General features: G+C 38.4%; 1 protein-coding gene across 1 annotated transcript in view; it reads right to left on the bottom strand.

Moving 5' to 3' along the window:
- Positions 1–589: 589 nt before the first annotated feature.
- Positions 590–14,454, bottom strand: part of LOC139975305 (uncharacterized) — a 48,951-nt gene continuing 35,086 nt past the window's right edge. The window contains exon 3 of the mRNA XM_071983135.1: positions 590–2,476. Coding sequence (XP_071839236.1) covers positions 1,117–2,476 — 1,360 coding nt within the window. The 3' untranslated portion in view covers positions 590–1,116. The remainder of the gene's footprint in view (positions 2,477–14,454) is intronic.

The following is a 14,454-nucleotide window of genomic DNA, read 5'->3' as shown; positions in this document are numbered from 1 at the left end:
TCCTTAGACCTTTTCGTTAAGCCTGTTATTATTATAATAATTATAATAATAATAATGATAGTAATAATAGTAATTATCAAATAATAATAATAATAATAACAACAACAATAATGTAAAAAAATTGACAGATTAAATGGGAAAGCAATTGTTAAATATATTTTTGTCGTGATATTCAAAGGAAGGATGTATAGATATGACCAAGCAAAGACATACTACGGAAACACTTCACCGAAAAAGGAAAAGGAAAAAAAAACGGATACGAGGTTTTCAAAAAGACATAATTTTAAAATGCAAATAACGCAAACAGATAAAAACCATAGTTTATGGCAATATTCAGGATCGTTTAAAATATGCATGGTGCAAAAGATGAATGTTAAATTTAATGAGGAATATTTTCGTGTTTCAATCAGGTATTAAAAACTACTACTAATAATAATAGTTGTGTAAAAGTAATCGGGCCGGACGGATATTACGTTCCTAATTGACCATTTACTTTGGAATTATTGCTGCCACGTTATGGAAAACTAATTTAACAAAACCCCAATTTCATTGATGATGATGATGATGATGATGATGATGATGATGATGATGATGATGATGATGATGATGATGATGATGATGATGATGATGATGATGATGATGCCGATGATGATGATGATGATGATGATGATGATGATGATGATGATGATGATGATGATGATGATGATGATGATGATGATGATGATAATCACTCACGCATCACATGGCATCCAACTATACTATTGATTAAAACAAAACAATGTTAAACCTGCACAAACATATTCAATCAAGTTAGTAACGTATGCACTTGTACTAAATTAATTATTGATTACATGGCGATTTATGGGTTCTTTATCAAATTTATTAGGACTATGTAAATGTACAAGGTATCTAATGAAACCCAGATATACTACTGTTGTATATAAGTTTCTACACGTATCCGTTAATGAGTGCCTCGTTATCATGTTATGTTGTGTTGCAGTTTACGAAAGAAATATCCCCAGAAAAGTCTAGGAAAAATCACAGGGGTGAATTAAGGAATTAAGGCTTCCACAATATTCCAAGCGTCTGGCACAATCAATTGCGTCCTTTTATATATCACGGTACTCTGTATTTGTTTTGCGTGCAAATATAAATCAATGAAATGAAAATTATGTACAGAGAGAGCAAAATAATGGCTATGAAAATTATGAGAATAAGAATAAATATTATCTTGTCATTATTATCCATACAATCAGTATCAGACGATTGAGGTGTTCGTGGGGTTGGGTTTTTGTCATATGACGTAACAACTGGACTCAAGTATGATGGCGTCTTCTGTTGCCGATAGTTAAAGGAAACGCTCGATTGATCTGATCGTTTTGGTGGTGTTGTTATTTGACGGTTTTCGCTTGAATCCTGACAAGTTTCTGATAAGTCTCCATAGATATCGATAAATCGATCATCCCACCAACAACCCAAGGAACTCCTTTGCAATAGGAAGGTTTGATCATCCTTAGACTTGCCTATAAACCAGGTTTGCACTTGTATGAAAGTACAGTCACATAGAAAAGGATTCCCACCAAGAATTAATAAATCAGACGTATTAAGAAAAGGAATAATCAAGTTGGATATGGTGAAATAATTTTCGTTTAGATAAATTGACTGTAACCCATGTAGTAATCCAAGATCAGTAGGCTGTGGGATACTGTACAGGTGGTTGTTTGAAAGATCAACTGAGTTCAGAGATGTCAGTCCATCAAATACTCCGGCAGGGATAGAACCCAAGCGGTTTCGATCAAGAGAGATAATCTTCAATTTGGATAGACCGCTGAAGATGTTAACATCAAGATGTGTGAGTTTGTTACCGCTGAGATGGAGTTGCCGAAGATCCGTCAGGTCGTTGAATAGGTTATCCGGAAGGAAATGAATTAAGTTGTCACTAAAGGTTAACGTCTGTAACTTCTTAAGTCCATGTAATGTCAGGCCATGAACTTCAGTGAGTCTATTATCATCAAGAAAAAGTCTGACCAAGTGATGTTCAGGTCCTCTGAAGGTTCCATTTTCAAGCTTCGTTAATTGATTTCGAGAGAAAAGTATGTTTTCTAGATATATTGTTGTTTGAAATGTCCCTGGTTGTAAAGAGGCAATGCTGTTACGCGACAAGTCGAGGGTTACAATGTTACGATAGCTTGATATGAGATCAAATGTTATGCTTGTAATGTCGTTCGCCTCGAGCTCCAACATCCGGGTCTCTTCACATCCTGTCGAGTTGGGCATCACTTGGAGACCTCGATTGTCACATTTCGCTCGATTAAACCAATCATCATATTCACAAGCGAACCCGCACACAATTATTGGCGACTCTTCGTCATGTCGGTTTTTTTGAAGAGCTGGTGAAGTCATCCCTAGAGAATGAGCCCATGACATTTGGAATCCATACATAAAAAGTATAAGTGCCATATAAATACAGCATTGCCTGAAAGGAGACAATATGATTTAAAACTATAACTTTTATTAAATATTAATTATACATGGAATTATGACATGACATTATCGTTTCCTTAATTTATGTAGTTTAAACCATTTACATGATCAATTGTATATGTACCTATCGCACATGCATGTCTCTAGGTGCGTCACTATAGTGTTCGACGACCGGAGGGAGTGGGGAGTGCTGATAAGATCACACGGCAATCATCTTGTTTGTCCTGATAACGTCATGACTTCCAAACGACAACACCCTGGGCGTTATTAACGTCGACACCATATAATGTGAACAATTGAGCCGTCAAGGGATACATTTTTTAACTTTTGTATACCTCATAGTTCGTCAAATGTCACTTGTATATCGTTATTTTGTCAAGAAGTCGATATTTCAACTAAACCATATATTTATACCAGATGAATTGCCGAGATTTCGGATTAAAAAGTTGAAATTGTACAAATGTCAAAATGATTTTCTCACCAAAAATCAAGATGTCTCCGACAATAGTCCCGCTGGCCCGACGAAAATATGGGCGGATGGGGGAGGGGGCTGCTCTGGACACACACTATGGACTAACGTTGTGACTTGTCTTTAAATTATGCTTTTACATAGTTATTACACGGTAACAATAATTCTTAATGTTTTTTATCAGCCCACATATTTTTTTATGATAATAACATAAATTAAGATAAATTGATTACCATCATACACTTTATGTATTAATGCTCAAAGTACAAGCGTCCTAATTAATAAAAAAACAACCAATATGTTAAATGTTAATTTCCCTCTCAACTATGGAATTAGTTAAGATTTAACACTCTTTCCTTAATAATATATAGAGTTAGGTTATAAATTTCTGACGCATGCCAGCTGATAAGACAGCTAAGCAAATATATATAATGGATATAAAGGGAAGAAATTAATTGGAAAAGCTATGGATGTGTACTAACGTATATTTGCACTAGAAGAGCTAAGCTTTCAAAAGGTATCCATGTTGTCCTAATCATGATGATAGAAAAAGAAGTAACTTTTACCAGCACTCCACTGCCAAAGACAAATCATCTGCCCTTAATAGATTAATCAAACTACTTACAATGAAACTTAGTTGGTTCACAACAATCAGTTAAACCGTCCTTGAATATATTTTTTTAAAGATTAAAGATATTCACTCGTACAACATTTGTGGGGTGTATTCTTTTGTAATGGTATACGCTACTTAGTGTGATAGCTGATGCTACCAATTTGTCTAAAACCATTGAGGCTTCTATTCGTACGCGAAATAACTATCTTTTCCACGTGACCCTCCTTGTACAGTTAAGTCAAAATTCTCTTTAAGCTTTTCCAAATAGATAGAAAATCGTCAAAGACTCTGAAGAGTCCGTGGGCGCTGTCTCAAAGCGATGCGAGATGACCGGCGAAGTGGAGCTGGATGGTGACCACGTATCCGCAGATGAATCCGGGAAAGAGCCTGCTGTTTTGCTTCCTCCATGGTTAGACCGGTTGAGGCTCTGATGTTATCATACCAGGTCATCCGAGGCCGCCCACGACTACTCACTGTGCCCAGAACGGCACCTGACAAGAGGTCCCACTGGAGACCCTGTTGACGGGCGATGTGGCTGAACCAGTCCATTTTTCTCTGCACAATAGTGTCATAGGTGAATAGCCATCTACCATCTATCATACGCATAAGTGACTCGTTGGTAACGTGGTCGCTCCAATTGACACCTAGCAGCCATCTCCAGACGGTACGACCAAAAGCATCCAGTTTGGCTGCATCCGAATTTTTAATCGACCATGTAGTAGAGCCATAGGTCAACCTAGACATTACTAGGGCTCTGATGACCAGAAGCTTAGTCGCAACGGAGAGGTGTGGGCTTCGGAGGTACTTGCACTCGCGGAGTGTAGTCTTGGCTATGGCGATCCGCTTGCTGATTTCTGGAGTGTCATCAGTGTTGTAGGTGATGGTGGAGCCGAGGTACATGAAAGAGTTAACGTTGGGGATAATGGAGGTCCCCAGGTGGATGGTATCGGTAGAGTTCGGGTCCGTCTTGATGACAAGGTGAGCCGTTTTTCCCGGGTGTATCACAAGCTGATAGGGTTTGGAAACGTCCGCTAAGATGTTGAGAGCCGTTTCTGCTTCCGCAGCGGATAGCGCAAACAGGACAAGATCATCGGCGTATCTCAGTTCCTTCACTGTGCGGTCTCCTATGGTAGCACCAGGCAAACCAGCGGTCCTTGCATGCCATTCCCTCATAAGGCATTCAGTGTAGAGAGAGAAGAGGATTGGAGAAAGTGGGCAGCCCTGTCTACAACCGACAGGCGTATTGAAAGCATCTGTAGTCTCATTTTTCCATTGTAAGACGCCGCCAGCATCGTGATAAAGTCTCTCTGTGAGTCTAATGACATCTCTGTCCACGCCCATCTGTTCCAGCTTCTCCATTAGGAGGGCATGATTCACACTGTCAAAAGCTTTCTTGTAATCCACGAAAATGAGATGGAGTGGGGTGTGGGCTCTGTAGTAGGCAGATGTGATAGTCTTAAGAGCGAAGATAGCATCTGTGGTTGACTTCCCCGAGCGGAAGCCAAACTGCACCTCACTTACATCGTCGAGATTAGTCTGAAGACGTGACTGCATGATGTTGAGCACCACTTTGCTGGCATGACTTATGAGAGCCAATGTGCGATAGTTTTCACAAACCCCTCTGTCGTTCTTCTTATGGAGGGCAATGTAAGTGGAAGATGTCATCGTTGAAGGCCAGATGCCTGTAGACCAGATACACTGCACAGCCTTGTGGATGGTGCTGAGAATAGTGGTATCAGTTGCAGCAGTCTTGATGCAATCAGCCAGAACGTCGTCTGGGCCAGCAGCTTTGTTGTTCTTGAGGACCTTGATGGCTTTCTCAACCTCTGCCAGTGTTGGGAGAGCATCATCTGAAACACATGAGGTTGCATATTGTAGACCACCACGCTGCAGAGTCTTAAAACTATTCTCATTCATAATTATCGACATAGCAATGAACTTGAACTTAATATGATATTTAATTGTCTAATTCAACATTCCTTAATGTCAAAATAAAGGATTACGAGGTTAGAAAGTTAAGGAAAGTATTTTCAAATCCAAGAAGAAATTTTAACAATAAGAAGGTGAAATTCGTGAGCTTCAAAAGTGAAATATTAAATTACGTCAATACAATAAAATAAATCTTGTCTTCAACAACCTGAAGAGAATAAAAGTTTGTTTACTGTACCTCGAAATTGGAGGCTTCACGTTCAAAACTGAATTCTCCATAACCAAATGTGTAACTAACTTTCCGGTGGAGGAGAAATTATTTGAAGCAGAATTATTTGAAGCAGAATTATATAGTGAAAGTAGAAAACCAACAAAACCTCATGCCCAGATGTTCGCCGTTAATCTATTTTTTTAATATCTTTGCCCAAAAACTGTACTTTGATATTTACAAATACTTGGTACCGAGAGGGAAACGGGTTATTAACAATTACATCGTAATCGTATTAACTATTTTCATGATCAATTTTTGATAACTTTTTGCTCTGGTTGATAATAGATTATTTAATAGTATACGACCCTTGTTAAACCTATAAAATGGGAATTTTATGATCAAGTATATAGTGTACACGAAACTCAATTTCATGTGTGGTTATTTGCCTGTGTATGTTGTGTTTTCATGACTGGTTTGCGAACATAATGTGTTTTTTTGTACATAACGTTTTTTCCAATCAAATTTTATTGGGATAATTTTTGAGGGGAATGTATTATGAATCACGCTGTCAAGTTAAGAGAGAAATTAAAAATGGACGACACGTACCTGCTAACAGATATTCTAAAGTGGAGGTTGAGGGGGAACAAGTGGGGGCAAGCAAACATTCTAAGGGCAAAAAAAACACCCTGCCATCTCACGCTTCATCGGTGAACCAAACTTTAATTTATTAATAGTTGAATTTTCACATGAAATTCAAATATTGTGACAAACTGTAATTGTCATATAAACCAGGTGGTACTGTCACCATTTTCAAGAGGGATGTGTTTATCGATTTCGAGAACGGCTGGATGTGACTAGCTAATAAACTTTTCTATAAACAAAATATATAAAAAACGCAACTTGCTTTATATTTACAACGCTCTCGTTGGCTGAGAGCACGGGCTCTAAAAGCTGCAGCGCTTTAAATTAAGATAGTACATGCTCGCCTTTGTAACAAATTTTTGTCAGAGGCAAGCACCTTTATCTGGGCAAAAGGAAGTGTTTAATAGGGCAGATGCCGCAATGGAATTTGCAAGAATATCAATATCGGTACAATTTCTGAGACGCACGTAAAGTTTGACTTGGAGTCCTCGAATGAGATATGTCGCGCACAAAGAAGTCTATAGACATAATATCATACGTTATATGACTAGGTGTATATTTGCGATTTCCTAACGCTTGTCGCATATAGGCCTAAAACGGAGATTCATTATTAATTAATTTTATCGTGTACTTGCTTGACAATTTTGTCATCGTCAAAATCAAAGCAACCCGAAAATAAATATTTAAGGCCCTGAATTGGTACATTGTTTAATGCCTGCTTGGACATGTGCCTCGACTATTTAGAGTAAACAAGATATGTCGTTGCCTCGGACCATGTAATCATGCTTGTCAACTAGATTTTAAAGCAAGCAATCTTTCTTGTTTGACGCAGTCGTGTACATAATAATAATAATTTTTCTGTGTTGCAATTTTCCAGAGTTGACGAAATTTCACGAAGAACTGAATGGTATTATCAAGCTAGAATTTTCAAGGTTGAGTCACAAGTTTCTTATTATTTTAACAAAGTATAACACAAATCATAATAGCAGGTTGATGCGACTAAGACCCCCCCCCCCCCCTAACCCCCTCCCTCAACTGATCTTGTATAAATCAAAACCTTTAAAAGAGGAATTAGAATTATTCGTATCTTCTTCATTATTCAAACTGATCAAGACTTGGCAATTGAACAGCCGTCTTATACTTTTGAAATAGAGGGTGTCTGTCGAAATCTAATCTTAGCAGTTGAGAACGTTCAACGGGGAGTTGTTAGGGTGCGGATCAGGACGGGCTGGGATAATTAAAATTCGAAAGAAATATTTTCAGATAGTGAGGAGAGAATATACGGAGCCCTCTAATTATCATTATTTTATAACGCATAACTAGGTACAATATTCTATATATTCACTACATATAATGTGAATATTAATCTGTAGCTGTTTTGACTGAATATGTGCCCCTTTGATGAAGAACTGACTGTCGGATATCTTAAGCCTTTGTTAATTTTAAAATTTTATTTTAATTATTTATTTTTAGTCTGTACATGCTATTTTCAAAACGGCATATCATATCTTTTTGTAGCACGGTTAACAATAAATAATCTCATTAAAATAAAAAAATCAGTGTTGCAGCGCACCATACCAGTAGCATACTAACACATATGGTCGGTGTGTATCGGTTTATAGCATAACGAGTAATGGTTGTGGAATGAGAAAGTGCCCCTATGATGTTGTGCCCCCCTCCCACTTTTTGGAAGCTTCCTACCCCCCTGTTCATCGGACTGATAGGCAAAAACAGTAGCCACTTTCACCTGATCGTAGAAAACTATTCGCATGACAATGTTTAGTATATCCCGAGCGATTTTTCCCCTTTTACTGACGCAGACCTGAGTAATTTTATTTAAACTTCCGTTTCAGGAATATTTGCTTTGATATTAACTTTCCTATCATGATGCTTTTTATATTAAGAAGTAATATGTTATGTTGTTTTCTATTTATTTTAGGGAAATTTTTCGTCCGATGCAATTTGATGGTATATGCCACATACAACCCTACATGCTGGTTACCCACTACTTACCATGTTCCATTGTCCTTCCTCGTTAGCGTTAGCATTTTCTCTCGACCAGAGAGGTGTATGATAAATATGTGGTATTTAGTTTTATAGTGACATATAAGTACACTTTTCTCGCACAATTATATATGTTTTTAATCAATGATATGAAATGTATTGATCGTACAGTCTTTATTTCGCATGCATGGCATTAGCCATACACTTCTGATATTCTGTTCCGATCGCACTGTGCATGATAAAATATATAAAATATAAACATATAAGACAAGTGAGAATGTCTTGAAAGATGACTTCTACAGTAGGGAAAAAACGTGGGTACATGCAAGCCACATGCAGGCATATAGGGTGTATCCGGTAAATCTATATATCTTACCTTTCAGATGAATAGGCTATAGTGTAATTATACGGTAGGCTATATCAGTTTCGTCTTACAGGCTATATAATATTGAGATGAGAAGAGGAGTGCCGCGGTAACCAGTCTCCGGGTGGATTAGAAGGGTCAGAAGCCGGTTGGACTACAAGGCTCAACTTAACGTGATGTTGAAGATCCGGCCGGTAAACTATACTAGACAACTTGAAAGCCGTTCGTAGACTGAATATTATGTTCATTTGAAGTCAACTACATATAATTTTTGTCATAAAAGTGAACCTGAAGCAAAGAAGTGTGTATCATTTCTTTTTATTTCATTTGTGCAAAAATTTTGGTTATATTTTTCGGGCAAATCTTTACAGACCCCCCCCCCCCCCCAAATAAAATTAGGCTCCTACGCCTATGGTTGTGACGTTCTCTTTTTTTACCTATCACGTACGGGGATGCATTATTTATTATTGGTGTACACAAGTGATAACATTGGTATCGATCACACTGTATGCGGTCGTGGTGGTGCCGAAAGCTGGACCCGTACAACAGAGTTACCAAATAAACAACTGCAAAATATGACGTTAACAGTGTCCTAGTGCATAACCTCATAGATGCCTGAGTTCCTGTGTTATTTTGTGGATAAGCATCATGAAAACGCCTTAGGCCTATATGAAATGGAACCCACCCCATACCAAAGCAAATTGTATAATTAACAATCACAACTTTAAACCCTTACATAGTGATTAATAGTCATAAGCGTACGGGACCAATTTAGTTTGGGGAGGGGCAAAAACTTTTGTGCCCGAAAGTTCCCGTGACACTATCTAAGCGGAGCGCCACCATCGGTTGGTGCGTAGCGTATAAGAAAAGTTTGGCAAGATATGCCTCTCAGATTGCCAGAAAGGGCACTACTGAGGCTTTGCAAGTTGCATCTAAACATTCTTTATTTTATAATCTCACGTTTTAGAAATTTACACTTCCCCAAAAATTTGGTAAATTAGAAGAAGAAAAAATGGTAGCATCACTTTGAAGGGGAAAATAGGAGAGTACTTTCGTTTAGCTCCTATTTAGTTACCGTATTCAGGCGCGTATCCAGGGGGGTGTTGGGGGGCGCCTCCCGGGTAAGAAAAAGAGGAGAGATAAGAAAAAGAGAAGAAAAAAGGAAAAAGAGGGGGGGAAAGGAAAAAAGAGGAGGAGGAGGAGGAGGAGGAGGAGGAGGAGGAGGAGGAGGAGGAGGAGGAGGAGGAGGAGGAGGAGGAGGAGGAGGAGGAGGAGGAGGAGGAGGAGGAGGAGGAGGAGGAGGAGGAGGAGGAGGAGGAGGAGGAGGAGGAGGAGAAGGAGGAGGAGGGGGAGGGGGAGGGGGAGGAGAGGAAGGAAGGAAGGAAGGAAGGGAAAAGAAAAAAGAAAGAGAGAAAAAGGAGAAAAGGAGGGAGTAGAAGATAAACGCCAAGACACCGGGAAGAAAAAGAGGAACAGTGACATCATTACAGCGCTGAACCCTATTATATACACATGGCCGGGTAGCCAGTGACGGATCGAGGATTTCGGAAAGGGCGTGCGCCTCACCCTACCCCTTACATCGACAACTCCATTTTTTACGTTTCCATTTTTCCTCTCTCACTAATGTATCTATATATAAATACTATATATGGTCTATCATAACGCGTGTATGTGTATGGACGCCTTAAACAATTGTGCTTTGAAACTAACTGTGGCTGGTCTCGAACTCGACCGAGTCGTCGGGGAACTTGACGCATTTCGGGAATGGGGCGACCGCCGCCCCCCCCCCCCCCCCCGAGCATATTTTTATTATGATATCGCTAGTAAATTCAAAATACAAAACGCTTAGATGCAACTTACAAGGCATGGAAAGTGTCATTTCCAGCGATCTGGGAGGCATTTTCGGCCAAAATTTTCTTGTACGCTTCGCGCCAACTCGTGGTGGCGCTACGCTTAGATAGTTTGCCTTAAGGCTTCGCCCCTCCCTTGGCAAATTATTCGCTACGCGCCTGTTCGAATTTGTAAAGCAAACAGCAGATATCACATCATATCAGTGAGCATGAAAATGGCGTTCCAGGCAGAGCAGCATCAAAACTGCCTATGTGTGTAGTCAAAGGCGAAGGAGCCCGATTTGAATTGGGGAGCTGTAACGACTTGCCCGAAAAATATAACCAATACAATCTTGACATCACCGCTGTGCAAGAAACAAAGATTAGAGGTCCAGAAGAGGTCAAACTACCAAGGTCAGATCAATCCAATTCATATACATTTTTTAAAGCAGCTTGTAGCAATTCATATCACGGTGTAGGTTTCTTTGTTAAGAGAGGAATTGATTGTGTTTTTAAAACCATATCTGATCGCCTTGCTCTGTTGACAATTTATAGAACTTATAATAATAAAGTCCACCCACTACATATTATTAATGCTTATGCCCCTACATCAGCAATAACTTATAAGAATCCTGTAGAAACCGAACAATTTTACCAAAATCTTGAAGATCTACTAAATACTGTCAATAAAAAAGAAGTGATTATATGTGGTGATTTCAATGCAAAAGTTGGCTCATCAAATCCTTTCTTTCCTAAACATATTGGAAAATACACCACTGGAAATACTAATACTAATGGTGATTTCTTAACAGACCTAATTGTACGTAACGATCTATACTTATGTAATACTTTCTACAAACACAAACTTGAGCATATCAACACTTATACAAGTAATTTTATACCCAATAATCACAGAAACCCAATCAGGAGCCAAATTGACTATATCATAGCCCCATTAAACTTCAAAATTATTAATATTGATGCTCGAGCTTATAATGGCCTTCATATTAACACTGATCACAAAATCATTATAAGTAGTTTCACCCTGAATAGCTCAACAAGAAGACAAATTTATCCAGTCAATAAGACTGTTGAAAGTAGTAATTCCTGTCATATTAAATCAAACAAAATTGACTATAATGAAAACGTATTTAACACATTAAACGAAACCAATTTTTCCCAATCACCAGCTACGTATTGGAAGGAACTGTCAACAGTTTGTTTAAACAATGCCCGAAACTTAAATCCACCAACAAAAAAAGTACGTTTTAATAATACTAAAATAGCAAGCTTATCCAAGAAACAAAAAGACCTAAGACTACAGATTGACAACTGTAAAGATATTGATCAAAAGAGAAATTTAAAAACTAAAAGGAACAAAATAATTAAACAACAACATTTTCTAGTCAAAACTACCCATGAACAAAAATTAATTGACGAAATTTCCGAAATTGAAAATTGTAAGGATGACTCCCATCGTTTCTTTAAAGCAATAAGAATAGTACAACAAAAGAGTAAGAGAGACCCTATTACAATTAAAATTGGCGATAAACATATAGGAGATACCGACGCAAAAATTAAAGAAATCAGCAAACATTTCGAAAAGACTTTTAACTGCAATATTCCAGATCCCAAACCAAACGTGTTTCCAGAGAAACTCAACACGCCCTTTGATGAAGATGAAATTAAACAAGCAGTCTCATCCTTAAAAAATAATAAAACCCCAGGTTGTGACAAGGTCACAGCCGAACATCTCAAATATGCCCCATGCACACACAAACACATAGCAAATATCTTAAATAGTATAGCCGAATCAGGAGATTTCCCAATTGAAATTAAACAAGGAATCCTAACTCCTATCCAAAAACCGGGAAAGACTAAAGGTCCACCAGAAAACTTAAGACCAGTAATTTTATTATCAACACTGAGGAAAATTCTTGCGGTTTGTGTGGCCAGGAGGATTCGTCCGTCAATTGATGAGCATATCCTCCCCATTACCCAAACTGCCTACACTTCAGGACGTTGCACAGCTGAACTTGTCTTCGCTTTTAAAGTGCTAGCAGAAAAAGCTATAACATCCATAGGTTACACTATAAATCTATTGATGCTAGATATGAGCAAGGCGTTCGACACAATTCAAAGAGGATCCTTGCTAACTGACCTAGAACAGGTTCTTGACAACGACGAACTTCACCTGATATCACTACTAATCGATAACGTCTCCTACACCGTCAAATTAGAGGGCAAACTAGGACTTCCTTTTAACACTAACATTGGTTCACCACAAGGAGATAGTGCAAGTGCACTATTTTTTATAACTTATCTAGCCAACTCTATGAAATCAGATGATAATGATATCGATGCAGTTATCCTGCCATCGCAGTTAGTTGATCATGATTACAGCACTACCACCACTAATTCTTTTTTCACAGTAGACCAACAATACGCTGATGATATCTCTTGGGCATCAACTGGTCAGCATATACTGCAAGACATCGAAAAACGAGTCTCTGACAAACTGGCAGTAAGAAATCTGAAAATCAATTGCACAAAAACTGAGAAATTTACAATCACAAGAAAAGGAAATGACAGTTGGAAGAAATGTAAATATGTTGGAAGCTTGCTGGGGACCGAAGAAGACATTAACAGAAGAATTGGTATAACCAACGGTGCTTTCAACACACTGTCAAGCATTTTTAAAAGCAAAAACATAAGCCGGAAAATTAAGCTTAGGATCTTTGAGACTTTATTAAAGAGTATTTTTTTGTACAATTGCGAACTGTGGGGCACAACGAAGGATCTTGATCGCAAAATTGACACTTTTCAAAGGAGACTACTTCGAAATATTCTCAACATTAGATGGACCAATAATAATTGGTTATCAAATGATGAGCTCTACAACGAAACCAACCAAACACCTTGGTCATCGATAGTCGCACATAGAAGATTGAGATTTTTCGGTCATGTAGCAAGACTCCAAGAGGACGCTCCAGCAAAGGTTGCTTTAAGAGAAGCACTGAGACATACTGCTAAACCAGTTGGAAGGCCCGTGACTACATTGCTTGGAAAAATAAAATCGCAATTCAAGGACATTAATATTAACAATTTCGAAGAAGCAATAAACCTTGCGCAAGATCGTGATACGTGGCGGAGGTTAATCACTGAGCATGTCGGATAGACGAGACTCAACTTACTACTACTACTAACGACTTGCCCGAAAAATATAACCAGCATTTTCGCGCGCTCCGCGCGCGTTCAACATTTTAATGTCAATATCATATAAGCAAGCATCGGTTATTACATCGCATGCCACCATGTACCGTACGGTCACTGAAAGTTGCGCAGTATACCGCGGGATGCTCATATAAACAACGAATTGTCCTATGTAGATGGAGAAAACTCATGGAGGTCCAATTATGTCAAAACTCTCTTTTACATTAGTAATGGCGAATTAGTCGGCCAAGCTTAGAACTATATTTTAATTACCAAGGAGATAATTTTTAAACTATTCATTTCCTTTAGCTACATCATTGCAATGTATTTTTCTTTCAGTATAGGTGCCCGAAAAATTCTCAGCATATTGCCCGAATTTTCAGAAAGAAATATTTCGTTAGCCCCCCCCCCCCGCCTCCTTGACCTATGTGTGTAGTGTTCAGTTTCGGAAGTATCTGGAATTATTTTCATTTCCTTCAACGAAGTTTTATAGTAGCCGTTATAGGAGGTTTCAATATTTGTTCACCAATAAATTAACTGTGTCTGAGTTTTCGACCAACATTCTTCATCATACTTCCCTCTACTCGTGCAATTTTGACCAGTCTGTTAGGGGTTCAAGGAGGTTTTTCTATATTGGTTGTCCATAGATGAAATTTTTGGCAACATTATGGGTATGTTTTGAAGTGAGTTTAATCA

This window comes from Apostichopus japonicus, chromosome 10 (genome assembly GCF_037975245.1).
Source record: "Apostichopus japonicus isolate 1M-3 chromosome 10, ASM3797524v1, whole genome shotgun sequence".
NCBI classification, from domain to species: domain Eukaryota; kingdom Metazoa; phylum Echinodermata; class Holothuroidea; order Aspidochirotida; family Stichopodidae; genus Apostichopus; species Apostichopus japonicus.
Note: the sequence above shows the minus strand (reverse complement) of the source record. Positions and strands in the feature narration are given on the sequence as shown.